The 27470-nt window shown below is 39.5% G+C and overlaps 1 protein-coding gene across 2 annotated transcripts; it reads right to left on the minus strand.

Moving 5' to 3' along the window:
* Positions 1 to 960: 960 nt before the first annotated feature.
* LOC146714961 (claudin domain-containing protein 1-like) lies at positions 961 to 9021 on the minus strand. Of its 2 annotated transcripts, XM_085451323.1 has the most exons (5): positions 8952 to 9021; positions 5195 to 5837; positions 4214 to 4321; positions 3892 to 4029; positions 961 to 3184 (listed from the first exon to the last, which is right to left on the minus strand). In XM_085451323.1, exons 2-5 carry the CDS (start codon positions 5484 to 5486, stop codon positions 2964 to 2966), a joined length of 759 nt encoding a protein of 252 aa, XP_085307449.1. In that variant the 5' UTR covers positions 5487 to 5837; positions 8952 to 9021; the 3' UTR covers positions 961 to 2963. The 2 variants fall into 2 exon arrangements, with proteins under 2 accessions (XP_085307449.1, XP_085307447.1); XM_085451321.1 differs by lacking the exon at positions 8952 to 9021 and having other exon boundaries at positions 5195 to 6397.
* Between the last annotated feature and the right edge of the window lie 18449 nt (positions 9022 to 27470).

Below are 27470 nucleotides of genomic sequence, written 5' to 3' on the forward strand. Positions count from 1 at the left end.
ATTGTAAGTGGGCTAAAGCACTTAATTAAAAGTAGTCTAACATAAATGTAAATGCTGTAATTTGATTATTTTAATAAACCATGTAACTTGGATGGATTCGATGCTGGCGTGACCACAGTGCACACGTCTGCTGTTGCTCACAGTGGTCCAAGGGATCGCTCAGGGAGTTTGTGTGTTCGCTCAGACACATGAAAAATTAGAGGGAACATTGTTTTAGATGTACTAGGTCACATTCCTGAAGCCTTAGTAAACTGTTTACTAATATAGTCTGTTGACATTTGAATATTGCGCTTACCAGAAAGCAGATGAACCACTGCTATTCTAAGTCAGAATCCAGTCAGACCTGCTCAGAAACTGGCACCTCCATAGGTCTGCGCATACAGAGAGAGGGAGATGTGAGATTATTAGTAAATGAGGCATTTAAGTACCTTCCTCTGCATGTCACAAACTTCTGCATAGACTGGGGTAATTATTCAACATCACATGTAATTAATGCACTAGTATAGCTGAAGTTACATATGTGCAGCATGTCCTCCCCGCTGTTGTGGTTCCCTGGTTCTTTGTACTTTGGAGTAAACTGTTGAAGTAGAGTGAAACTTCGACACTCCAGCACCATCTTGGCACCTACAAGAGATCAGTTATTTCAGTGTTTAAGCACATTAAACTCCATTTACTGTATGAATTACATTCATTTCAAACGTTGCTGTCGTTTTTTTTAAATCTCGGTGTATTTTCTATTTCCTGAGGAGAAACTGGCTGTACAAGCAAAGTCAAAATATAAAAGAAAAAAGGAAGCCGTGCAAGAGGCTGGCGCCGCGTCCAGGATGTACTCAGTGACTCACTCTGCGACAGTTGGGCTACGGTGATGATTCCTGCAATCCGAGTGCAGGCAGAGCAGGAGCAACAAGCTGATGAGCAGGAATTTGCATCAAAAGATGTTAACCACATGAGACTGATGACTGAATTCAGTTTTTACAAAACTTTTTATTGAAATGGTGACATGTGTTATGCTTGTTCACACTCACACACGATATTTAAATACATAGTTATCAACTGCTGCAGCTCATAACGGGGATTAAGCACTCTTTCACAAACAACACATGGTAGTGTGCATTCAGGGATTGAGTTTCCAGTATTTAAAGGGTGAATGTGTAAAATACAATGTGTTTCATAATGAGACGAACAGTGCATCATTTCAGATATTCATGAAGCTCATAAATCTTTATCAGCAGTGATATTTCACAAACAGATATCATGAATTTGTGGGTAATAGTGGTATTTTTTCTCTCCAAATGTAATTATTTTAATATTTATATTTTAAAAATATAGAAATTCACTACTGATTACTACAGCAATGGTCAGAATATGTTTGAAATTAATTTAGGTGCAAAGAAATGCTGTAGCTTATCATAATATGGCCTTTAAAGTACATTCATAGTGCCAACCAGGGAAATGAGACTAAAACAGTTTGTTTGTTTTTCAGCACATTAATCCGTCAGCTGAGGGACATACATCGATCAAATAAACAACAAAAAACACCCAAATATGAACTAAGAAAATTACTTTCATGAATGTATGTGCTCAACTAAAAAAAAAAAAAAGTAAATGAGCACTACTGTGGTTTTCACTTTTTTCTACAAAAATCTGTCACAACATGATGTGATCAAAAAGCAAACAAAGCAATGCAATACATACATCGTGTAGTAAACAAATTATACACACAGTCTGAACATAATAACTACCATAAACAATAAATAAATAAATAAACTTAAGTAAAAAAACAACAACAACAGAGGATTTGAAACAGAATTGTAAATTAAATTCTAGTCATGGGAACATTGTGTAAATACAACAAACCTGTGGCCACATTCTTCAAGTGCAACGAACAGGAACGTCATCACATTCAGCTGCAATCACGTGTGGCAGACTAGAAAATTTCACCAGCAGAGGTCTGTAAATACACACTTTTCCCAGACTCTAGTACTTCTTTTATTACTAAGTGTGCTTACTTATCACTAAAGTGCCTTCTGTCATCGCCATTTAAATGATAAAAATCACACATATCAAGGAACAGTAGTCAGTGTGCAGCTTTTTTTTGGTTAAATTAAAAAAACCTACAAATTTGACTTCCTTTGCGAAATACGTCATCAACAAAATCAACAAAAATTGCGCAAGTTAAAATATTTTCCATTATACGTCAGTTGACTTGATTATATTTTTACAATGGAAGATTTATATTGGACTGAAGAAAACTATGACAACAACTGTGGCGTTTTTAAAAGATAAAATTAAATCCTGTTCAATTTTCAACAGATCAAAGATGTTTAAAAATGTGCAGTACGCATGTGCCCTTATGACAAACAGGAAGAACAGCAATATCACAAAATCTCTGTAATCTGATAAGATGGGATGAGAAGGAAGGAAAACTGAAGTCAGTACACATGAAACCTGTGTAAACTGTCATTTAAGAACTTGCTTTTACTTTTCTTCCAAACAAGATTTTTTTTTTTTAATTTATCTGGCACTCTGATACCAGGTATGCAGTTCACGGGGTCATGCCTTCTTATCACTGCCTCCAAAGAACTAAACTATGAAAATAAATCGCAATATATCTACTTTTCCGATGTGACTGACCTGCACTTTGGAGATTTTGATAAAATTTATGTTGTATGAAAGTAGGGCACTGCTAATGCTTCTCTACTTCGTTTCAGGTTAGTCTGAAGCACACGTATACTACATATTGTTCTGGTAAATCTGATTTGCAAACCATTTCCATCCCCCAGGAGATAAAAATCAAATCTGTTAACGCAGCAAGAAGGGTCATTAGTGTACAGGACATGCAAAAATTCTTAATCCTTGAGAGACAAAAACACGTAGAGGAAAAAACCCCCACAACTCATTAAGAAAACGAATCTTGGTGTCAGACTCTAAACAGGGCTTAAGATCCAGAGCTAAATCTCAGTTTATGCCACCCGGTAGGCAGTCATGCGGTAGTAGTTCTGACTATGGCTGCGCGCCGCCCACACTAGCAGGGCGGCAGCCATCATGTGGAGAGGTGAAGAAATGAGGACCAGGTACAGCGACCAGCCGAGAGAGCCGTCCACTTTGTCGGGTAGCATCGACACCCTGTGGAGCAGGTCCATCCCCGCCAGGTAGCAGCACACTGTGGCTAAGGTGCAGAGACCTGGATGGCGTACAGACACACTTAGTTAGGGTTTAATCACTTATCAGATTTCAAATTTATGTTTAGGTAGAAATTTTTGTGCTTATAGTTTGGTATTCACTTCGTAATAAGTCAAATGCTAAGCGTCCAGATAGTATATTTATCATTTTGCAGCATCACTGCTTGTTTCACATTAGATTGGTTAATGTGGAAAAAGCTCGACTATTAGGAAATAATATTAATGGAAACCTTCTTCTCGTATGGAAAAGTATTCGCTGTGAGCTAAAAGCTTGAGCTCCAGACTGCTTGAAACACTCTGCTTGTTAAATTTAATGCAAACAGTGTGTTTCAGACGGTGGTTGAACTGAAAAATAAAGATTATTTTGAATGTTTCATCAAGTTTCTTTTAGTTACCAAGAATAAAAGCTGAAAATGTGCATGATAGGTCCACTTTGCCAACAGATCTGCTTGGTTCCCAGTCATGACAATGTGAGATTGACTCAACATGCACTATAACCACAGACTGTGCATAAAAAAATGGACACTGACTAGATTATGTCATTGTGATTTTCATGCCTCACAAAAGCAATAACAAACCATGGAGAGAACTATATTTAAATAAGTTTGTAGAGTTACTTTCAGATGTAAAAGTTTACATCCCTGAACCCTTATTAAAATGTTTAATTGCACAGTCTGACAACATGTATGGATTTCAACATTGCTCCTACCAGCCAGCATGTGAAGCACTCCTATTCCAAGAGTTGGTGTGAGGCTTCGGCACAGACAGGCACAGAATCCAGTCAGACCTGCCAACACCACTAGACCCAGAGACACCAACGGCAGCAGAAACTGGCACCTCCACAGATCTGCGCACACACAGAGGGATGTGCGAGATAAGATTCTGCCCTGACTGGGATTAATGTAGTACTCAACATCAGATGTAAGTAATGCACTACTTAGACAAGAGGCTGAATCTAATATAGAATATTCTCACAGCTAAAGTGTGGTTTTTGCATATTTTAAAAAGCATAAACTTGTGGCTGAGCTTACATGTGCGCACCATGTCCTCCCCGCTGTTGTGGTTCCCTGGTTCTTTGTACTTTGGAGTAAACTGTTGAGGTAGAGTGAAGCCTCGACACTCCAGCACCATCTTGGCACCTACAAGAGATCAGGCTCCCGTTTATACTCCATTTACTGTGCATTTGAATTAAATTTTCATTTCAAACATTGAGTTTCGTACTACCTGTGGAGAAACTGGTTGTACAAATGCGCACAAAATGTAAAGGAAATGTGAAAGCCCTGAGAAAACTTTCTCACATTATGAAAAGAAATATAGCGTTAAGCACGACAGGAAATACCTACTGTACGGTTGGTTTTTCACCTACAAATGAAAGTGATCGTAAGGCCCAGGTAGAAATTGGTGATCAAAAAAACTGAGTGATCAAACTAATTGGCAACAGTGGTTAAAATTGAATGGCATGTTGGTGTGGTGGTTAGCACCAGAAAGCGAAAATCCACTCTGTTTGGAGTTTGCACGTTCTCCCCGTGCTTAGGTGTGTTCTCTCCCGATAGGCCAGCTCCCTCCCACAGTCCAAAACATGCAGTTAGTGGGGTTGGGTTAACTGGTGATTTTAAATTGGCTGTAGCTATGAATAATTTTTTTGTATGTGTCAGCCCTGCAGGGGACAGGCAGACCTGTCTGGGATGCACACAGCCTCTTGCCCTGTGACAGCTGGCACAGGGTCAAGCCCCCCCACGTGACCCTATAATGAATAATTGGAGGAACAGGGTTGGAATTGATTTCCTGTCTAAGTCTGTGTAGTGGGAAACAAAATAAAATGCTCTGCATAGAGATGTGATGAAAACAGAGGAGAGGCCTGGGAATATACCACACCTGCCTGAGACCAGATGCTCAATTAGAGAGCAGCAAAAGCCATCTCTGTATAGTTTAAACCATCTGAGACGTGAATGATCCAACTTCACGTAAAGCTACAAGGACACTGTGCTACTGACGTCAGCACATATACATACCTGGCTCTTTGTACCAGTGAGCGTTGGCAGGAACAAGCACACACCGCCACCAGAGGCCCACAGTCCCGTTAAGACGGAACAACGTGTCGCTGTAGGTTTTCTCATCGAATTCTCCGTCTATGAACTCCTCGTACAGCGAGCGCAACTCGGAAATGTTGGCCTCTCCGCGCACCGTGGGGCTGCTGTACTGGTACCAGTGCTGCGTTCCGATTGCCACCGACAGATACACGGTGGCTATGATGCTCAGCACGCAGGCGATGACCAGAGCTGTGGCGTAGCGATTGTCAACCATTGTTCACCGAGACAGAGACACGTCAGAAGGGATTAAGTTGATGCCAGCGGTCAAATCGTCGCCCGATCGTTGCGCCTCAATTTGGTCGACATACGATGCTTCCAGTCCCCCCACCCTCGCTTCTATCGCAACCACATTGGCATTGGTAACCTTGAAAAACGCACTGTGCTGTATACAGCGGCAGTGCTTTATTTTAATGATTGATACTGATCTCCAGTTCTGCACGAACGCTCAGCGTCAGCAACCCTGCAGCCCGGCTTGGATGCGCCATCTGTTCCCTTGTCCCACTTCTACAGATGGTGGGTGGCCCGACGCTGCGACGGTTCCAGAACAACAAGAGTCCACCACCACCTAAACAACAATCCAGGAAAGAAAGCAAAAAGAGAAGCTGTTATACGATAGGCTAAGCCCACCAGCTTGCAAATGCAAATTGCATGTGTCTGATGGCAGGTTGATGCACCCAGGATGCTAGGAGTTGTAAACACACTAATCCCTGCGGTTTTCTCTTCCGGTTCCGCCGGTCAGCACAAATTAAAAATAGCCTCGTTTAATAGCGCGTACCTCAGTGGTTCCAAAACTTTTTTTTTGCTAGGTCCCCCTTTGTTTTACAAGGAAAATGTTTTTTTCCTGTGTAATAATATTCAAAATTGCTATCAATACATTTTTTAAATGCCTCTCTGTGCAAAATAGGTTCAAAAACATAAACAATTGTGGGATACTGTTTGTCCGTGATTTGGACAGCCCAGCGCTGCTCCCGATGCAGGGGAAAAGCAATTCTGCAGGGGAGACCTACTTTGGCACTTGTGCAGGTGAAGCCAAGGGGAAGATATGCTTCACCATATTTTCTAGTCTTTGGCTTGGAAGGAAGTTGGTTTGGAAACACATTTGGCGATGCTTCATCTCCTGCTTTGCGTTTGTGTGGAAGCCCCGTCAAAAACCTGTCCATTATGCTAGCGGTGTCCAAGCCTTCTTTTTTTTCTTTTCATACCGCCCCCCCCTCTGGCGTACCTGGTGAGCAGCCACAGACCCTCACAGGCTGACAAAGTGCTGCCTCGGTAAACATGGACTTTTGGGACTAGCTAGTCTCAAAAGCTGCCCAGTGATCGTCCAGCTTTATTTTTTTTTTTAACTTTTCGAACACTTTGGTCAATTACGCGTTAGAAAAATGTCCTCCAAACCCACTAATGCCTTTAAAATTAGTAGTATTATTGTAGGGTCCTTACTTTACAATATAAAGCGTCTTAAGCTTACTGTTATTATCGCCGATCTAAGCCGACTGCGCTATATTTTTTTACGCATTGAATGCGTAACCCCCCCCCCCCCCCATCCCCCAAACTGACGCCGTTTCAGTCCTCGAATGTGCTTTGTAAAACTTTGAAACACGCTTAACTGTTTAAACAAGTGAAAGGCACTTGAAAAATAGATTTGGTTCGATTTGATTATTAATAAAATTAAGTAGGTGAGAAGTTGGCCCATAATTAAAATCACATTGTGTGGTATGCAGAAAACAAGACTTGGCCTATAGCTTTGCCAGCCTGTAATTATTATGTACAAATGTAGGCCGCACGGCCTCCAGTGCTAAAATGAATTAATGAAATATATCATTAAATGGACTGGTTCTGATATAGTGTATTTCTACTCTATCTGAGCACTCAAAGAGCTTTACACACCTTGTCTCATTCATTACAAGCACTTTTTCTTAAGTTCTTTCTACCTAACATTCACACTCCAGATGACTGGAGCAGACAGGGATTTAAACCACCAACCTTCCAGTTAGTAGGTGACCTGCTCTATCACACGAGCTACAGCTACCCCAAAAATGTGCTATCAAATAAATACAATTTCAAATAAGTACACTGATGTTTTAAATGAAATGAATAGACATGTATGTATCTTAATAATGACACATTTAATGGATTATTTAATTATATATTTATTTAATTAATTTGCCACTCGTGGCCCTCCACATTGGGCAGGCTTACTGGTGAGTTGTTAGTAGTGAATGTTAAATAGAAAGCACCCCTGAGTATGTGGTTGACCTTCTGGTCGATTGAATGCGCGTTGAAAATCTCCAATGGTGATTTCATTCTTGCAAGGTAGTTAATCAGGCACCATGGACTCCCATGATAAAAAATGGCCAACTTTACAGCTGAAATGAACATATTAAATCCTGTTTTGTTTTTGTTTGTTTAAAAAAAAAAAAAGACTCAGTAGCCAATTTGTCGCTATAAGGGGGTTAGTTTTATATTTGTATTTTTTAATAAGATTAAATGTTGTTATTCTTATCATGTCTCCCTTGAGTAGTTTTAAATGCAGACTATCCAAAAATACAGAAAATGGGTATTTAAAAAGCCATCTCACAATAAAAGAAAAATATTTCGGTCAGTGCGCCCCAGGGTGGCTGTGGCTACAATGTTGCCATCACCAGTGTGTGAATGGGTGGATGACTGGATGTGCAAAGCGCTTTGGGGTCCTTAGGGACTAGTAAAAGCGCTATACAAATACAGGCCATTCACCATTTCTTTCTTTCCTTCAAACAGTCCACCTCCCTATGTGTTCCCTTTAAATCTTGTTGCCTTTATTTTCCCTGCTGAAGAAGCTGTTTCTTCCACTGTACACATCACAGGCGCCTCTCTTGCTATGTCATGCCAACAGGTTTTATTTATAGACACTCCCTTTTTTCTGTCTCCAGCCTGTCTGTCTATCTGTGCATCTATCTATCTGTAACTTGTACAAGAAAATCACTGTGCGTTACTTTGAAACACACACACATGCACTGTGATGTTTCTTTGTTTTCTGTTTAAGGAAACAAAACGTTTGCTACTATTTGTCAATAACAGTAAGTTATGATTTTTACATTTTTAAATGATGAACAAAATAAGACTAACATCGACTAACAAGAAGTCAATGAGTCAGTATGTTTCAAAATAGAACAACAGCAACAGTCACAGTGAGTGCTGGGAATCAGTTTATGTGTTTTCTTTTTGGTGTTTCCGGTTTTACTTGTCTCTCAAGTGCCGATAAACAAGACAGCTGTTGCAGTTGTTAGGATCTTGTATACAATTTCAATAGCAGTTCACTTTAATATTGTAATTTTTTAACAAAAATAAAAGCACAGCCATTTTAATAGTAACAAAAAAAGTTACTATACAAAAAAGTCAGTTAACCTTTTGGAACCGAGACTTAAAGCTGCTGTTTTTTAATAGTTCTTGCATGATGGGCATTTGCATTTGATGAGTCAATCACATTTTAGCTTGGAGCATGTTCTCACTAAAATGCTATTCTCCTGAATCTGACTAAAGTCTGCACCCTCAGTATTCATCTGTTGTCTTTTTGCTTTCTCTACTAAATTTAAATGCTGTACAAAATGTACAAAAAAAGCAAGCAAAGCCTTTTTCTTGGACATCATACAAGGAAAAACAATAACGACTGCTCTCTATTATTGTACTATAAAAAGAAACTTACCCAGAATGAAAAGCATATGAGATGTAAAGTTATTCAGTCCCCTTCTATTATCTGCATGTTTTCCAAAGTGTTACTGACTCACACCTTATGTGACAACCCCCATTTGTTAGATTTCTTAAAGTTGATGAGATGGCTCAACAGGTTTGTACTGAGGTGTTGAAACACCATACTGGTAGCCAAATAATAACAAGCATCGCTTGGAAGTCTTTCAGTTTGCTTGGTCTTGTTGAATGTCCCTATTCTTTGATCTTTGGGCTAAAGGAAAAACAACACTTGGTGTTTAATGCTCAATCAACAATCTCTTTATTCAATAGACACTTTGAGCATTACAAACTTCCGGACGGGACATGTGCACGGGAGGGTATCCGGCAAATCTCGAAGTGTCTGACCATTTCTCCAAAGTCATAAAACCTAAACATCCACATTCTTTCTCTCTCTCAGTGTTAGAGAATGTTTTATATCAGGAATGGGATATAAAACAGTGTTATATCCCATTCCTGTTTTTCTTCTCGGAATAAACAATCAATTACAATCAAACAGTCAATCTGCTGGTCCCTCTCTAGTTTAAACAACAGTGTTTTCAGTAACTTTCCACTAGAAGATGGTCCCCTTTTATCTACTTTCTCCCAGGCAAGCGTAAGCAAAAGTCTACAGCATTCTACCCCCCGAGGACATGTAGTCTAATGCCCTTATTTTTCAGGGCCGTGTCCTATTTATTTGTATCCTTGGGCTTTGTCATAGATTCAGATAAAGAAATGGTGCCAAATGAGCTGTTTTTGTAGTGCAAGTACAAGTCTTTTTTGCTAAGTTGTCTGGTATGTGTAGAAGCCGTTTTTTTAATGCACCAATGACTCAAAAGTCAGCGTCAAGTGTCTGTCAGTGTTCAACGAAAAACTCTGGAAGACATCTAGAATCCCTGGAATACTATTTCTCAAGACTATTAAATAAAAAAAAATTGCTACAAAGTCTGGCTCTATGAAGAAATAAAGGGCGGCTCCAGACTTTTGCACAAAGTTATATGGGATTCTTTCGAGTGACTGCATATTAACATGAGTAATATACGAGTGTAAAATCATTTATGTGTAGAGCTGGGATCACGTGTTGCAGTAAGCTCATCTCAACACAGTATTGTGCTTAGTGATCCATTTTCTACTTCATAGTTTCTACACAAAGCCTGCCAGTTGTATAATATCTGAATCAGTTTAAATATCCAATTTCGCTTCACAGACAGTGGAGCAGATTATACCGTAATTTTGAGATTGTGTTTGTCTGACTTATCAGCAGATCATTCTTAAGTATCTTAAAGCACTGAAACGTTTCATGATATAATTTGGCTGAATTTTACATCAGACATTAATTAACTAATAAATAATTAAGCCTCACTTGTTCTCAGTATGCACAACTTTTATTTGAAGTGTTGCGTCAATGTCTGTGTTGTTTTCTGCTTTGTACTTCCCCACATATCATCTGCCAGTCAAACAGGATTAGTGATCCTGTCGCTTCAGGGGAGATTAGGCTTGCTGCATACTTTTAAACCTGCATAACAACAATTCTGCTAAACCAAAAGAAAAGGCACATACAAACAACTTAACGAACAAAAGTGCAGCTTACGTGCTTCTTCAAATTATACTCAAGGCGGTTTTGAGCGTTCATCTGTTAAAGGTCATCATAATACATAGCACAAATAATTTTCATTCTTCACATGTGAAGCAGTCATTACCATAGTGAAATGCTGTTTGGAATATGAGATTAAAATATGCATGGCACACATTGCACAATGCACTAGCAATGGTGGTGTTGTTTTTTTGTTTTTGTTTTTTTATTTAAAGTGCTTTATTGTTTGTTTTTTGGATCTGAGGAACAATCTGTGTAGTAGTCTAATGAAAAAAGCTGCTGCTTTGCCATTTTTTTCTTTGAAAAGAGTGGTTTTAGTTATGTTAAGACATAGATGCATATAAAAAAATCATCAGCCTATTGGTTTTGCCTTTATCAGACTAACATTACTTCTAATAGGCGTAATGTGTAGGTAAATGTAGGTGTGATGGGGTAAATCCATGTCATGAAAACAGTATCATCTTGAGGTAAGTAACTGATAATTATATATAGTTGTGTGCAAAAGTCTTAAAGCTGTCACCAACAAAGTGTTTTGTACAAAGTAGTAAATACATTTCAGTAAGCATGTTTAATACTTTTTCTCTGGGTCAATTCTCACTATTACACAAAACTTAATATATGAACATCTACTGGTCTGATTTCTTTCCTGTTTGATGGGATGAGTTGCTGCTGACCACAGAATTTCATGCCAGTAGCACCTTTAGAAATATATTTAGGTATTCAGTACTTAGATGTACAACAAGGTTTCTCAGACTTCATAAGTGGTTTCTCAATAGTTTTTTCCCCCCCAAAGCATTTTAATTGCAAGGGGCTCTCAAAGAATGCTGTTGAGTTGCGCTTCAGAAATGAGTACCCTGTAATCTTGTGCCTGGATGTTTGTGGTGACTTGAAAGAGAGACAAAAAGCTGTCCACAGGGTTGCACAAATGTAGGCGGAATTCCCAGAGGTCTGTAGGGGAGACCGGGGATAGTTGTAACATTTTTGACATTTCTGTCTGTAAATTGGAGCTCGTTTAAGGTAGTGGATTCAAAATGTAATGCAAAGTATTTACATGTCTCTGCTATTAAATAGTGCAGATATTTTCTCTGCAGCACAATTACCCATTGCATGGTATGGTCTCAAACACGAAGAGTGAAATGTTACAATTAACCCCATAGTCTGGGTTAGTTGTAACATATCCTGGGGTAAAATGTAACACAATGAAATAAGGGTACTGACAAAACATTAACGTGTAATCTTTGTTTATTCAACACATGAATGCACTTAGAGCCATTTATGTAATTATGTGTGTGTGTGTGTGTGTGTGTGTGTGTGTGTGTGTGTGTGTGTGTGTGTGTGTGTGTGTGTGTGACAGAATGCAGAAATCTAGCTTTTGAACATATTCCAACCCCCCAAAAAGACAAATTATGGAATTTTCTGCAACTGAATATTTCATTAATTTTGGTTGGTCTTCCTTGAGTTTGGCCTCATTGGCTCAGTGGGCATTATAACCTACAGCTCTTGCACCAATTTTGAACATAACAATGAAGCTGAAAAAATGTAGTTGTTCACCAGCATTGCAATTCCATTACTTTTTATCATGGCTTACCTTGGTGTGGTTTGCAGAGTGCTTCAGAAAGATGAGGAAATCTGTTTCTTGCCCCCATCCTGATTTATTTCCACTACCAGTACTTCCTACTGGTCCATCTCTGACACAGTGGTCTGCATAATGTATGTGTGGGAACACAAACAGTGGAGGAATTGTGTTGCCAATGGCATTAACCGCATATACAAATGCGACCAGTGAACCTCTCTCTGCTGATGTCGTTGCCCCAACTTGTTTAATATAAGTTAAAGTAATAGTGTGGTAAGTTGCAACATCTGCATTATTGTTACAACTAACCCAGACTCCTATAGCCATGAACTAGCTAACATTACAGCCAACGGCTAAAACATTAGCACTAAAGACCTACACAGAATATATCCCCATAGACATACAAATAACATAATTTAAGTTTGATGAGTTTAACTGCAAAGCAAATAATGCTATTAGAAATTGAAATAAAGTAGAAAAACGTACTTTTTGGCATACAAATCACTTTTTTTCATGTTAAATTGTCTGTGTTTGACAAAATGTGCTGATTTTTCACATGTGATAGCAGAACTGAATTGGGCATGCACAGGATGAGTCACATCATTTGAAACTTAGCCCTGATTGGAGAAATTGGAAGTGTTACAACTGACCCACGTTACAACTATCCCCGGTCTCCCCTACTATTCAAGGGAATGCAACAGAGGACAAGAGTAAGATTGTTAAGATTATCCAAAGTAAATAGCAAATACTCATGAATTTTTTATTTTACAGTGCTGGAGAAGCACGTTGAGCCACCTTCATTTCTTTCTGTTTTTATTACAAGAAGCCAGACTTTGTAGTACTTTACTTTTAAATGGTAATGAGCAGTAGACTTCATGAAGATCTTTCAAAGTTTTTCTTTGAACATTGGTTGCTTTTTCACTCATTCTCAGAGGAATGATGCGGCCACATGTCCTGGACACTCGGGTAAAGAGAGGGGCTGAGCTGTCAACTGATCACCACCTGGTGGTGAGTTGGATCAGGTGGCGGGGGAGAACGCTGGACAGACCCGGCGGCTGAGGGCTTTCACTTAAGTGGCCTCAGAATCTCATCTCTGCTTTTCGCGGATGATGTGGTTCTGTTGGCTTCATCGGGTGATGGCCTACAGCTCGCACTGGAATGGGTCGCAGCTTAGTGTGAAGCGGTGGGAATAAGAATCGGCACCTCCAAATCTGAGGCCAGCTGAGGCAGAGGTTCTCAAAAATTGATTATACAGTTTCATTTTCTTTTCCTTTATTTTGTTCCAGCAAACTTTTACTTCACTAAATTTCTTCTCTGCATTTTCTTGCAAAGAACTGAAAAAATAGTGAATAAATAAATAAAACAAATTCCACTTGACAAATGAGAGAGCTATATGACAAACCCAGACCCGGCAACTCGCCAGATTTAAAAGCGACAATCGTTCATGTTTGACTTGGTTTTATGCTGGTGTGGCGTTTCAAGATTTCATTACAAACCCGCTGAGTCATCTCATCAACCTTTAGAGACGTAAGAGATGTGGCTTGTCAAGTAAGGTGTGAGTCAGTAACATTTAAGAAAATATTTAGAAAATAGAGGATGACTTCCTAATTTTACATCTTACATACTTTAATTTGTGTCCTAAGGAACAGGGGGGGAAAAATCCAGCAAAAATCTGACACAGGACCTGAGAGATACATGTGCCGTGATGCGTGTGATGATTTCAAAAGGTCATTTGTACATCTTTTTTGAAAAAAATCTAATCAATATAATCACAACTGATGCAGGATTTGAAAAGACTGACATGATACGTGTGGAGAAAAGTTAGCAACACAATGCAAAAAAGCATCTGTTAGTTGATCAGGCAAGACTGATCAACTAACTGATCTGAATAAACTGCTGGTGTGCTGAGAATTAACAAGGGTTAATAAAATAACAAAACAAGAAACGAAATATGCATAAACTAAGATGAATGGTTTTGTTGTAAGAAAAAAATTAACCTTTGTTAAGATTACTTTATGCGGGGGATCATGTCTAGTAGTTCTTAAAACCTTTTTATTTGCTAAGCAGTCCCTTTGTGCGTCACTATCAAAGGAGTTATGTAAACAAAATTGGGCGTAGTTGCTTCTTGTGAAAAGGTTTCATAACAGAATTCCAATGAAGCCAAGTGACAGTACGACAGTTCTTAATCTGTAATTAAAGAACTGGCAATTGACGTGTTCAATGTAAGCTGATAACTTCAAATAATTTACAGTGAACTGTTTGAGTCACACTTTAATTTACATGTCTGCATTTTCTAAATTATTCTCATGCAATTTTGGTATATTTCCTTTGTTCAAATAATAAATTCAGCTTAACCTGGAAGATCCTCTTAGTCAAAGCATGGCAGCTAGTTAAGCCATATGAAAAAAGAAGGCAAATATAAACCTGAATGGTAGGCAGTATATTTAAATTTATCTTCTTATTAATTATAGCTTTTGGTGTTATCTTCTTGAACTCCTTTTTATATTCTTATGAGTCATTGCCTTAAAACTGCATTTGCATTAAATATTCAACATGCTAATACACCAGCAACTGCTTGAGCTGTTGATACAAGGCAGGACGGATCCACACTTTCATATTGTTTATACCAGATTCTGACTATGTGTAGCAATTTCAGATTCTGGTGTCCCTGGGAAAGACACTAAATCCCACCTTAGTCCCGATAGTAGGCAAGCACCTGCACGGCATTTCTGCTGTCACTAGTGTGAGAGGTTGAATGTGTCAGTGAGAAAACCAAGTAAAACCAAGCTAAGATTTATAAGGTGCTATGTAAGTGCAGAATAAAGTTATTTGACAATGCATCAAGCTGAACTGTTTTAGTGTTTATGCATTTTATAATGACATGGCAAAATCAAAAGGGGTTGGAAAGTGGTTGAGAATAAAAATAAAACAATAAAAAATAAAGCGCCTTTGGTCTAACTTGACGTCAGGATAGACACTTTGGTGGTGATCTGAGAAAAAAATGTCATGCTCTGAAAGCAACTCTTCCCCTCATTCCTTGAGACAGTGTGTTCATAGATATAAGCTTGAGTACAGTGCGCTCAAATCCCTGTTGATATTGCTATTGTTCTTTACACTGATTCTTCTCTTTCTATTTTGGAAGGTGTGTTGCGCCATGGGTTTGTCTGAACGCTCAGTAGTACAGTGTAAGCGGGTGTGTTCTTTTGTGTAGGTTGTGTATCGCATTCAAGGATTTTATGTAAAATCTAAACATAGCCATTCTAAACAATATCTCATATAAACTTTATACATTTTGCTTGTCAAGTTTTTAAAATCTTAAAAAAAACCTTGTAAGTAAAGCACCGCAGGACAAAGTCTTAACTTTTACTCTTCTTTTGACTGCTTCCTTTAAGGGTTTCTAAAGCAGATCATCTGCTTCCATCTCATCCTATAACTCTGTCACACCAACCCCCTGCATGTCCTCCTTCAATACATCTGCGAGACTCCTCTGTGGTCTTAACTTTCATATGTAAAAACATATCAGTGGGCATAATTTTTAATCTTAGTAATTTATGAATGACTGCCATTTGCCTTTTTTAATGTGAGTGGCCCTAATGTTCAATAGTGACTGCTTACTTTACAGGCAGCAGTTTATCCATCATCACCCATTATCAGGACAAATATTCAGTTTCAAACGTTGTTTTCCCCCCCTAAAATTCATTCACATCAACCTTAATTTTTATTTAATGCATAAGCAATCATGGTGCTTCTATATTGATTGATCAGATAACATTTTAACACTGGTTGTTCTAAATAAAATCTCACCGCCTGCAAGTGTTTTTCTGGTAGAGGATACTGAAAATCCAGTCTTATCTATACAATTGCCTGCTTGGTTTGGCAGGCATTTCACAATCTTTTTATTTGATTGTGTAGTTACAACTTGTGTTTCCTTAACACATCTTGTGGCAACCACAGCCTCCTACACTGTTGAAACCACCAATCCTCCTGTGAGAAACATTTCATCTGAGGTCATGATTGTGCTAACTTTAAATGTCCTGAAGAACCTGTGTCGAGCTGTTTTTTTTTTTAGCACAGTCACGAAGACTCATTGTTAATACAGCATGTGGTTATTTTAAGTATTCAGTTAGGCCTTTGTCCATTCCACAACACAACCTGTTCTTGCACGCCTGGATCCCTACACCCAAATTCTCAACCACTCCTTTAAAGTGCTGCTTTGTACTCTGCAAGATCACTCAAGAAACTGCTTGCTTGTTATTATTATTATTATTATTGTTATTTTAATTTTAGGCTAAGCGAAGATTGGCTTCATACCTACAGGAAATAAATGTCTTATGATCCCTTTTACAAAAATCCAGTCTGGTTCAGAACACATTCAGCATGTTTGCTCTTAATTATAGTAAGGTGGTGTAGGATTAGAAAACACAAAGACTCATATATTATTGTTTTATTCTAGAAAATTAATGGACAAAGCTGAAGGAATTAATTGGTTACAATTTATTACAGCAGTCACGATCAAGAAGCTCATGAATAATGAGCACTTTTAGAATGTGACCCAGAACCCAGCTCTCTGTCCTTTGTCCTGTGGAACCAGCTCCTGGTTTGGATTTGCGAGACTGACACCCTTTCTAATTTTAAGATGAGATTCAAAACTTTCTTTTTTGATAAAGCTTATAGATCAAGGTGGATCAGGTGATCCCAAACCCTCCTTTAGTTCTCAGAACAGAAGACAGAAAAGGGTATTTTTGAATTTACACTGCAAACCCCGTATGATTTTGGCTGGCTTTGTGATATAAATGTATAGTTATCCATTCATCCAACATATTGTTGCTTTGCCTTGCAAAGGGAATCTGGAGCGTTTCCCAGATAGCATTGTGTGATGTAAAAAGACGACTAACACAGAGAAACAGACTAACTCACATTCACAAGTCAATTTAGAACCAGTGTACTTCACAACATGAAGGTACTCCTTCAATAATTTGTTTTGGTAAACCAAAAGGAAATCATTTGCATTTCATTCACTCAACTGAAATGACATGAAAATATAAATATAGCCTACACATGACTGAACTGTAGATGGAAAGCCTTGATCAATATGGAAAGCATTTCCCTGAACATGTACTGTATGTGGTTTCTCAAAGCATATCCTTCCTGACGGACAGGAAGCAGCATGTGAGGCTGGGAAAGAATGTCTCGGACTCCCGGACCATCAGCACCGGCTCCCCTCAGGGCTGTGTTCTTTCTCCTCTGCTCTTCTCTCTGTACACCAACTGCTGCACCTCCACCCACCAGTCTGTCAAGCTAATCAAGTTTGCAGATGACACCACCGTTATTGGACTCATCTCGGACGGGGATGAGTCTGCCTACAGGAGGGAGGTTGAACGTCTGGTGTCCTGGTGCAGCCACAACAACCTGGTGCTGAATGCCCAGTAGACAGTGGAGATTATTGTGGACTTCAGGAAGCACACAGCCCCACTCCCCCCCATCATCCTGACTGACACCCCCATCACCTCTGTGGACTCATTCCGCTTCCTGGGTACCACCATCACCCAGCACCTGAAGTGGGAGCCCACCATCACCTCCATCATTAAGAAAGCCCAGCAGAGGATGTACTTCCTGAGGCAGCTGAAGAAATTCAACCTGCCAACACGGACGATGATGCAATTCTACACTGCAATCATCGAGTCCATCCTCACCTCCTCCATCACCGTGTGGTACGCTGGAGCCACTATCAGGGACAAACAGAGACTGCAGCGTGTTGTGCGCTCTGCTGAGAAGGTGATTGGCTGCAGACTCCCATCTCTGCAGGACCTGTACACCTCCAGGACACTGCGGCGTGCAGCTCGGATCTCAGCTGACCCTTCTCACCCTGGACACAGTCTGTTTGACCTGCTCCCCTCAGGCAGGAGGCTCCGGTCCATTTGCACCAGAACCTCTCGCCATAAGAACAGTTTCTTCCCCTCTGCTGTTGGACACATGAACAATAACCATATGACTGTTCCCACCACTAACACATGACCCTACGCTGTGTTCACTGCATCATTCCATGTTTGGCACTGATCACCACCTGCACTCATGTAAATGGCCTGTAATTATATAGCGCTTTACTAGTCCCTAAGGACCCCAAAGCGCTTTACATATCTAGTCATCCACCCATTCACACACACATTCATACACTGGTGATGGCAAGCTACATTGTAGCCACAGCCATGTTGGAAGACCCAGCCTCGTTTCATCTTCAAAGTTCTCACTGATGGAAGGAGGTTTTGGCTCAAAATCTCACGATACATGGCCTCATTCATTCTGTCCTTAACACGGATCAGTCGTCCTGTCCCCTTGGCAGAAAAACAGCCCCATAGCATGATGTTTCCACCCCCATGCTTCACAGTAGGTATGGTGTTCTTGGGATGCAACTCAGTATTCTTCTTCCTCCAAACACGACGAGTTGAGTTTATACCGAAAAGTTCTACTTTGGTTTCATCTGACCACATGACATTCTCCCAATCCTCTGCTGTATCATCCATGTGCTCTCTGGCAAACTTCAGACGGGCCTGGACATGCACTGGCTTCAGCAGCGGAACACGTCTGGCACGGCGGGATTTGATTCCCTGCCGTTGTAGTGTGTTACTGATGGTGACCTTTGTTACTTTGGTCCCAGCTCTCTGCAGGTCATTCACCAGGTCCCCCCGTGTGGTTCTGGGATCTTTGCTCGCTGTTCTCATGATCATTTTGACCCCACGGGATGAGATCTTGCGTGGAGCCCCAGATCGTGGGAGATTATCAGTGGTCTTGTATGTCTTCCATTTTCTGATGATTGCTCCCACAGTTGATTTTTTCACACCAAGCTGCTTGCCTATTGTAGATTCACTCTTCCCAGTCTGGTGCAGGTCTACAATACTTTTCCTGGTGTCCTTCGAAAGCTCTTTGGTCTTGGCCATGGCGGAGTTTGGAGTCTGACTGTTTGAGGCTGTGGACAGGTGTCTTTTATACAGATGATGAGTTCAAACAGGTGCCATTCATACAGGTAACGAGTGGGGGACAGAAAAGCGTCTTACAGAAGACGTTACAGGTCTGTGAGAGCCAGAGATTTTCCATGTTTGAAGTGACCAAATACTTATTTTCCACCCTGATTTACGAATAAATTCTTTACAAATCCTACCATGTGAATTCATGGATTATTTTTTCACATTCTGTCTCTCACAGTTGAAGTGTACCTCTGGTGCAAATTACTGACCTCTGTCATCATTTTAAGTGGGGGAACTTGCACAATCGGTGGCTGACTAAATACTTTTTTGCCCCACTGTAAGTCTGCAAAGCATCCCCTTTCTCTCCCCAACCTAGTCAATTGTTTGTCCCCCTTTATTCATGCTAACCTTGGTCCAGTTATCAGTCCAGTCACAGTCCAGTCATTCACACACATTCACTGAAAAGAAAAACAATTGTCTATCATTTTTGGTCTGGATTGACATGCGGCAATCCTTTTAGACAGGAACTCCAGGTTCCCACATGTAGCCTTCTCCTCAGCCAGTTATAATCTGGAAAGGTCACCTTATATTTGCTCTCCCGAAATTTTTTTTTCAGCGCTGTTAATTCAATCTTGCAGGCCTGCTTACAAAAAATGAGAAAAGAGAGCTGATTATTAGCTCATCAAAACACAAAACATAATCACCTGACAGGTTTTCTCTAAGTGGACTGTTAGAATTTTAAAGGGCCCAATTCTAGACATGTCCATGTTTACTAAAACTCCCTCTATTAAAATAAGAAAACAACCCAAACCTAACTGACAGAATCCACCCATCACTCAAACAACAACCCCAAAGATCTTAAACACAAAAAATTTGCTTATTAATCTATCGATATGTTATGGAGATTAGAACTTCAGGGCCACAAAGGTTTTGCCCTACTCTTGGGTTAACTAATACTTACATAGTCTGAAATCAGACTTAAAATCACTCCCTCTGTTCATTTCCCCCACATCATATCTCAGTGGTTGGCCTCAGATTCCACAGTGTCCTGAGAGTCCGAGGTCAACTGATATAATTTCACCTGTGTCGAGAAGGGAAATTATTTTACTGCTATAGTTAAATAATTGTCATCATTACCATTGCATTAATAATAAAATCTGGAGTTTATATTGCATTCAGGGGTTAAACAGTGTCTCTTTCAGAAGGACTGAGTTGCAGGCTGACAGGAAGTTGTATGCAGAAGTGAAAGCAGATAGTTATTTTGAGCCGCAGGCTAAGACGAGGCTTTAACAATGTAACAGATAGCTTTAAGAAGGCCTTAAGCAGTTATGACTATTTTATACACAATGCATATCTGTGCTTATTAAAGAGTTGGAGCTCGGTCAATTAATTGGGGGTCGGAAGCTTTGTTCGGCGCGATGTTCGGACAATCTATTGTGCAAGTGACTTGGAGCCATAGAAGGAATTGCAATACATGCTTACAAAACACTTATATATCAGATCATTTTATATTAAGGTTTTAGTAGAGGTTCTTGGTTAAAACATTTATTTAGTAAAAGACATACACATAGTCTCAGTGAGCTTCTGGTCTGGTAAAAGGTCAGAAGTGCAACAGGTGAATTGAGAAAGAGCATTTGAGGACGAGACACAGACAGTAGGTGAAGAGGTGACACAAAGAGCATGTGAGGTCGTGACACACACACATAGAGTTAAATTTATTCAGAGGAACCGTTTCTTGGTGTCTCGGCAAGAAAGAGGAACAATTCATTTTAAGATAAGAACGGAAAGTACCAAGCCATGAAAATAGAAGATGATTTTCTAGGTGAAAAGTCATGATGATGTTGATCTGATCTATGTATAAAATGTACCGGTGACGCATGAAGGGGCGTCAGTAAATAAACCCTGATGTTATAAAATAATTGTTTGTGCTTTAGTAAGTCGAAGATCAATTGCTGTGTTCAGTGATCTTCCCACATGTGAATTAAAATCTTCGTTTGACTTCACCCGGCCGGACCAGTGTGGTTATTTTTCGATCACCTCTTGTACCCTTTCTCAATATTGAATCTTAACATTTGGGGGCTTCGTCCGGTGGTTGAGTAAGGGAGAAAAGTGGAGGTGTGAGCGGTGGTCCGAGGTGGTCAGACGGGCAGACATGAATTCCAGTGGTTGAAGTGAGTGGGCATAAGCCGGCTTATCCAAAAGGTAAGGCACTACCTGTTGAATTATTTCCAAAGTGTGCCAAATTGGACATGATAAAATTTAAGTCCACTCACTGAAGTTACTGGTGGATGTCTGTTTTGATTTTGATGAAAATCTCATGAGTTGAAGCAGTTAGAGTTCTGCTAAGAAGAAATGAAAGCAGTAAAGTCTGCTAAAGCAGTTTGAGTCTGCCAGGAAAAAGTTTAAATATTGGGTTGAAGTCCCAAAGAAATTGAGTTAGAGTCTCAAGTAGTTTGGTAGGGAATTGGTTATTGTGTTGGTTAGAGTCCAAATTTGGTCATAAGAGTGGACCTGAGCGGTCATTTTGTGAGTTGGAGTCTCCATTTGACCACTAGGTTGCACCTGCCTCAGTTATACACTTGTTTCGGGTGTTGATTGTTGTTTCAAAGTATTATAAATTATTCTAGAACGGCAGTTCGAGTCTGCTAGGAAGCGCAGTTCTCGGAGGTAACGCTCCCTCCCGGCCAAGGACGCTTGGCCCTGACCTATCGGCGAATAGGGTTAGTACGGTTGGCAACCGGGGAGAACTTGGGAACCTCCAAAATAGCTAGGAGTTAGAGTCTCCTTACCGTTTGCAACGGTATCTGCGCTTTTTTGGCCAGCAGAAGTGGACTTCGGGCGTGTAACTTTAACCTAAAACTTCAAAAAAGTTTGGGTTGGTTGACGCTTTTAAATTGAGTTAGGGATTTTAGAAATGAGGCCAGAAACAGTTAAAGTCTTGATACTGGTTAATTGATCGCAAAAAACTCAGGGAGTTTATCGGTTAAACTGTTATGTTAAATTTGTCGAAATTCGATAGGTGTTAAAAGGTTTAAAATCTGTGCAGTTGTAAATATAAGACGTCTCTGTAATAAAAAAGATCTCTGTGGGTCGAGTCAGCAATGCACTGACTGCCTGCTGCTATTCTTAGATGAAGAGTGTGTGTGCATGCAAATGAGGCAGCTGATGCAGAGCGCATGAGAGGACTATGCTTTCGGTTTTGTGTGTCATTCAGCTCTATAACTATTGTTTGCAAATGTGGATAAATGTCTGCGATTAAAATGCTGGCTTAGTAAATAATAACATTGTAAATATATGAATGGTGACAGCGTTTCAAAATAGAATATAAGAATTGTTTGTGTTTAAAACCAACGTTTAGGTAAGAAGATTTAAGGTGGATTTGAAGGCATAAACAAAAAATAAAAGGGTTACAGTCTGTAAGTGTTGTTAATTCATGAGCTGACTGGATGCAGAGTAAGTGGAGTGGTCATCCTGAGAGGATTGAATGATACTCTAACTCTGTGGTCAAGTCAGACATAGGTTTTAAGTAACCATGAGCCACTAATAAGCGTGACAGATTAATGAATATGTGTAAATTGAACTTGTTAAATAGCCTTAATAGAAGTATCTCAATGAACACGCAATGAAGTGGACTTTTTAGGGGTAGTTTACCATTGATACCATAAAAAGCAACTTAATTAGTAGTTCAATAACAAATTTTAAAGATAACCTTTGTTATTTGATAAGAGAGAGAAAAATTCAGGTTACATATAGTAAATAAATAAGGGAATGTTAATGTCTGCGTCATTCCACACTGAAATTTCAATTGTAGGGGATCATTTGGAGGTGAATTGTGTAGGACACGGGGAGACAGAAGAATCTCCCCATGAGTTTCCGGTGTGCATAGAAATTGAGGAGGCTGAACTGGAAGCCTGACTGGGTCGTTGTTTTTGTTTATTTGAGGGTCTGCTGGAAATTTGTGAGAACGACCACCTTGATATGTGGGAGCCTTCTCGGGCAGCGATTTTTTGTTAAACATGTGGCAGGCTGTGCAAAATGGAGAAAGCTTTGACATGATGAATAAAGGTGTGAGAGGTATTTCTTGGGTGATGTAAGGTAGGATGTTTTAAAGTTTGAAAGTGTTTTTAATTTGAGAGAGGCATGAGTGATGTTATAAGAGTTTGAGTTTCTTTTTCTTTCAGTTTAAAACACATAAGTACATACACTTGGTACACCTGTTTACTCTTTGACTTTATTAAAACAAACGGTGTATTTGAGTTTGAATTTCAGTAATTGTATGTTGATATGGTAATTTAGTTTTATGTTAGGTGAAGGAGATGTCCATCTCTGCGTCTTGCAGGATCGAAAGTGAAAGTTGAAGGTTGTGATGTGAATGCTGTGAGTACTCGATTTGAATGATTCTGTGTGAGGTGTACAAAATACTAAATAATAATAACACTATGAAAGTTGATAGTAGAGTGAGTGCAAGGTGATGTGTGAACAGAGGAAGTCTGAGAGAGAAGTGTGTGCGTAGGCAAAATGCAGAGTGTGTGCGTGAAATAAGGGAGTATTGTTTTTACATCAAGGTTTAGCAGAACTAAAGTAGAACGTTATAAACAAACAGATAAATAAAAGTAAAATGAAGAGAGAAAATAACTGACAATTACATTAATGAATAGAAAACACACATACACAAAGTGCCATATGTGAAATTATTCTAGGAAGGAGTCAGAAGTGAGATAGTTTAATATAAGATGCAATGAAGGAAGCAGCTTACATTCCTTTAATTCCCAGAGCCAGTGTGTTCCCTCCCCTGCCCACTTGGGCCCCGTATCAGGCGAGTATGGAAGGCTGGATAGCCCATGACGGGTAAGATCCCACCTCGAAACCCTGGGACAACCTAAGGCAGGCACAGTCACGATTACTCTCGGCTTCAGTAAGAAGACGGGTCCTGACGGGTAAGGCCGCTGGGCTGAGGCAGAGGGGGTAAGTGGCAAGTGGAGCCCTACCTTCTGGCTGAGGACAAGGAATGCTGCTATTTAAGGTAGGAAATCAGAATTTGGGTTAGTAAATTTGGGGAGGAGAAAATTGACTGTTTAAAGGCAAAATTATGAAGGAGTCTGACACACTGTAAAAGCACCATATGCAAATTCACACACACAAACAGAAAATGCATTAACCTTATAAAGACAAGACAAGCTCATGGAGTTTAATGCATAGACACTGATTAAACCTGGCTAAGAACACAAACATATGCAATGAAGAACAGCTTGCTATTTTGTATGAATGATACAATGGTGTGAATGTTTAATAAAATACATTTGAGTTTGTAATTGAGGAATAGAATAAGCCATATGACAAAGGGAGTTATGAAAACAAAAAAGGGATTAAAGTAGTTTTAAAAAAGAGTGACTTAGGAGTGCTCTCGTACTGAGTGATCAACACTAGTGATCACTGTTGGAAGAAATAAAATGATTTAATGAGTTGGGAATGTTTAAACATATGTTTCTGTTGTTACAGATTCTTGAGAGATGACTCAGTATGCAAATTAGCTGGAGTGTGTGGTGACGAAGGAACTTACTGAGTGTGTGTGTGACTGTGACTTTCAGGAAGAGGAAGCATAGCAGAGACGAGAAGTGCAGATTGGGGTAGGGAATTTATAGTTTAGTGATTATATGATGTCGTAAGGGGTCTTATGCTGAATTTAAGAGCATAAGGGGGTGATTTTTGTGTGCAAATTGAGTGGTTTTAATGAGACTTTTGGTGTATTGAGGTGGTGAAATTATGTGGTGGCAAATACTTGTGTGTTTAAGGTTGTTGAGGTTGTTGTGGTAATGGGTTGATTCGGTCAGTTAGGTTTGGGTTGTTGGTGTTTTTGTTTTAAATAGAGGGAGTTTTAGGAAACATGGACATGTCTAAAATTGGGCCCATTATTTTGTAACAGTGCACTTAAAGAAAACCTGTCAGGTGATTTTGTTTTGTTTTTATGAGCTAACAATCAGCTCTATTTTTCATTTTTGTTTTAAGCAGGCCTGCAACAGCGCTGAAAATTCTCGGGGAGAGCAAATATAAGGGGGCTTTCCAGATTACAATTGGCTGAGGAGAGCTACTTGGGGACAATTCAGGTCGTAAGTCCCTGTAAAAAGGATTTTATGCGAGTCAATCCAGTCCAAAAGCATAAAGAAATATTTTCCTATGGAAAATAAAAAATGACTGAGCTCATTTTGCTGAGGGTGGAGAATCTGACGCGGGAAGCTCCACCATTAGCAAATATATGGTGTGACTGCATGTGAGTGAATGTGTGACTGGATGAAGGTGAGGATGAATAAATGTGGATAAACAATTTGCTTTTACCAGAAAAATTTTTGTTTTGTTGACTGGGGTTAGATTATGGGATTATAGTATATTGTTGGGAGAATGCCAAATGCTAAAGGGGAAATATTTTTGATGTAACTCAGTCACCATTAATTGAAGAAACACATGACTGATAACTGTTCTGTTTTAAGTTTATTTTTATGACATAGATTGGATCATGAGTGGGGAAACTGAGTATTTTTAAGTTTTGTATAGTATCTTGACACATGAAATGTATCAAGATAAAGGGGGGTTTAGGGTTTAATAATTTAATTGTTTAATAATTTAGGATCATTTTAGGACCTTTTGGGTTTTTGATCATTTGGATATGGTAAAACTGAAACTGTTATTTTTAAGTTAAGGTTAAAGGATTAAAAGTGAACTTGTCACGGTTTGCGAGGCAAGCCGTGTGGAGTTGTAGAAAAGGACCCAAAAGGCGGCAGCTCTGGTGCAGGTGAATATTTATTTACAACGGTGGGCACAAAACAGCACTGGTGGAAAAACAAGAAACCGGAAACCTAAACTGGGTAAGCTAATAACACAAACCAGAAACGAGACGCAGGGAGACCGAGGGGAAACAACACAGACAAACCAGCAACTACCATAACAGAAGACACAACTTAAATACACCCAGAGCACGGGGAGAACACAGACATAACAGGCTGGGGGAAACATGGAATAAACACAAAGAGAGACGAGAGCTCATAAATACACAGAGGGGCACAAGGGGGTAAGAGTCACAAAGGGAAAAACACTTAGGGAACACCACAACAGGACACCTCAGAAAACCTGGCCTAAATAAGGAGCGAAAATACAAGGAACCAAGAATACTGGGCCAAAATGGCCCAGGACCATGACAGAACTGAATCCTGTTTAGAAGATACAATGCTGGTTTTTCAAAGCTGTGAATAAATCTTAGAGGGAAAATTAGTGAGGGTTGAAGGAGTAGAACAGGTTTGATTTTTTGATCTTTAGAAGAAGTGGTTATAATGTAGGCTTACACATACAGATATTACATGGAAGGTATTTTTAGGATAAAGGGGGAGCTTCTACGTAGAAATGATTTTTATACATATTGCATTTTGTGCTTTTAAAGGAGTTGTGGCTCAAATTTGTCTCTGGAGGGTCACGAGCCTTTGGCTAGCGCTATGATTAGCCAATCTACTGTGAGGATAATATGAGTTCATGAAGGATTGCACACGCTTACAGACACAGAGTTAAGAAACACACATGACAGTATTGATTCCAGGCAAAAGGCCTTAAATTCATTTAGCTTTTAACTGAACTTAAAAAAGGACCAAAGAGGAAGGAAAGCATATATTTTGGTTAAGTCTGATAAATTAGAATTAGAAGGTATTGTTACATTAAAAGAGCAAAATGAAATAAAAAGGCTATACCAAAATGGGTTATAACATAGGAAATGTATACAGGAGTAATTGCTTATATGCTTAAACTTAATTGATTAAAGTGGTTGTTTTCTTTTAGAGTAGAGGAACTTGCAGCAGCGACAATTTGTGCACAGGATGTTGATGATCAGATAAGGGAAAGTAGAGCGAGCAACTGGACGTGAAACCAGCGCTTAAAGAATTTTAAAGTGATGAGTAACGTTGAAGAATATACATAAATACAAGTCAATAAGTTAAGAAGATAATTAGGATCAGGCTTTTGATTAAAGAAGTCCCAGATAGGATAAGTTAGGGAGATGCAAGAAAAGGTGTTTTGTTTCTTTTGCAGAAGATCGATCTCGGCGACCACAGGAGGGGCGAGGATCCTGGAGATCTCGAGGTTCGAGACCACCAGAGAAGGGTCTGCGTGAGGACACAATGTATTGTGACCTCTGGTGTTCCAGAGGTCATGAGAGGGAGTGTCGAGAAGGGAAATTATTTTACTGCTATAGTTAAATAATTGTCATCATTACCATTGCATTAATAATAAAATCTGGAGTTTATATTGCATTCAGGGGTTAAACAGTGTCTCTTTCAGAAGGACTGAGTTGCAGGCTGACAGGAAGTTGTATGCAGAAGTGAAAGCAGATAG

This window comes from Copadichromis virginalis, linkage group LG3 (genome assembly GCF_057382275.1).
Source record: "Copadichromis virginalis isolate Kocher_CV1m ecotype Utaka linkage group LG3, C_Virginalis_male_GT1.1, whole genome shotgun sequence".
NCBI classification, from domain to species: Eukaryota; Metazoa; Chordata; class Actinopteri; order Cichliformes; family Cichlidae; genus Copadichromis; species Copadichromis virginalis.

What these genes read in the sequence shown, in the direction of transcription:
- LOC146714961 (XM_085451323.1), bottom strand. Translation starts at nt 5,486, where the DNA reads ATGGTTGACAATCGCTACGCCACAGCTCTGGTCATCGCCTGCGTGCTG. An exon ending in TCACTGGTACAAAGAGCCAG is followed by an intron (nt 4,322 to 5,194) that starts GTATGTATATGT and finishes GATCTCTTGTAG; the next exon opens with GTGCCAAGATGGTGCTGGAG. An exon ending in AGTGCTTCACATGCTGGCTG is followed by an intron (nt 3,185 to 3,891) that starts GTAGGAGCAATG and finishes TACGCCATCCAG; the next exon opens with GTCTCTGCACCTTAGCCACA.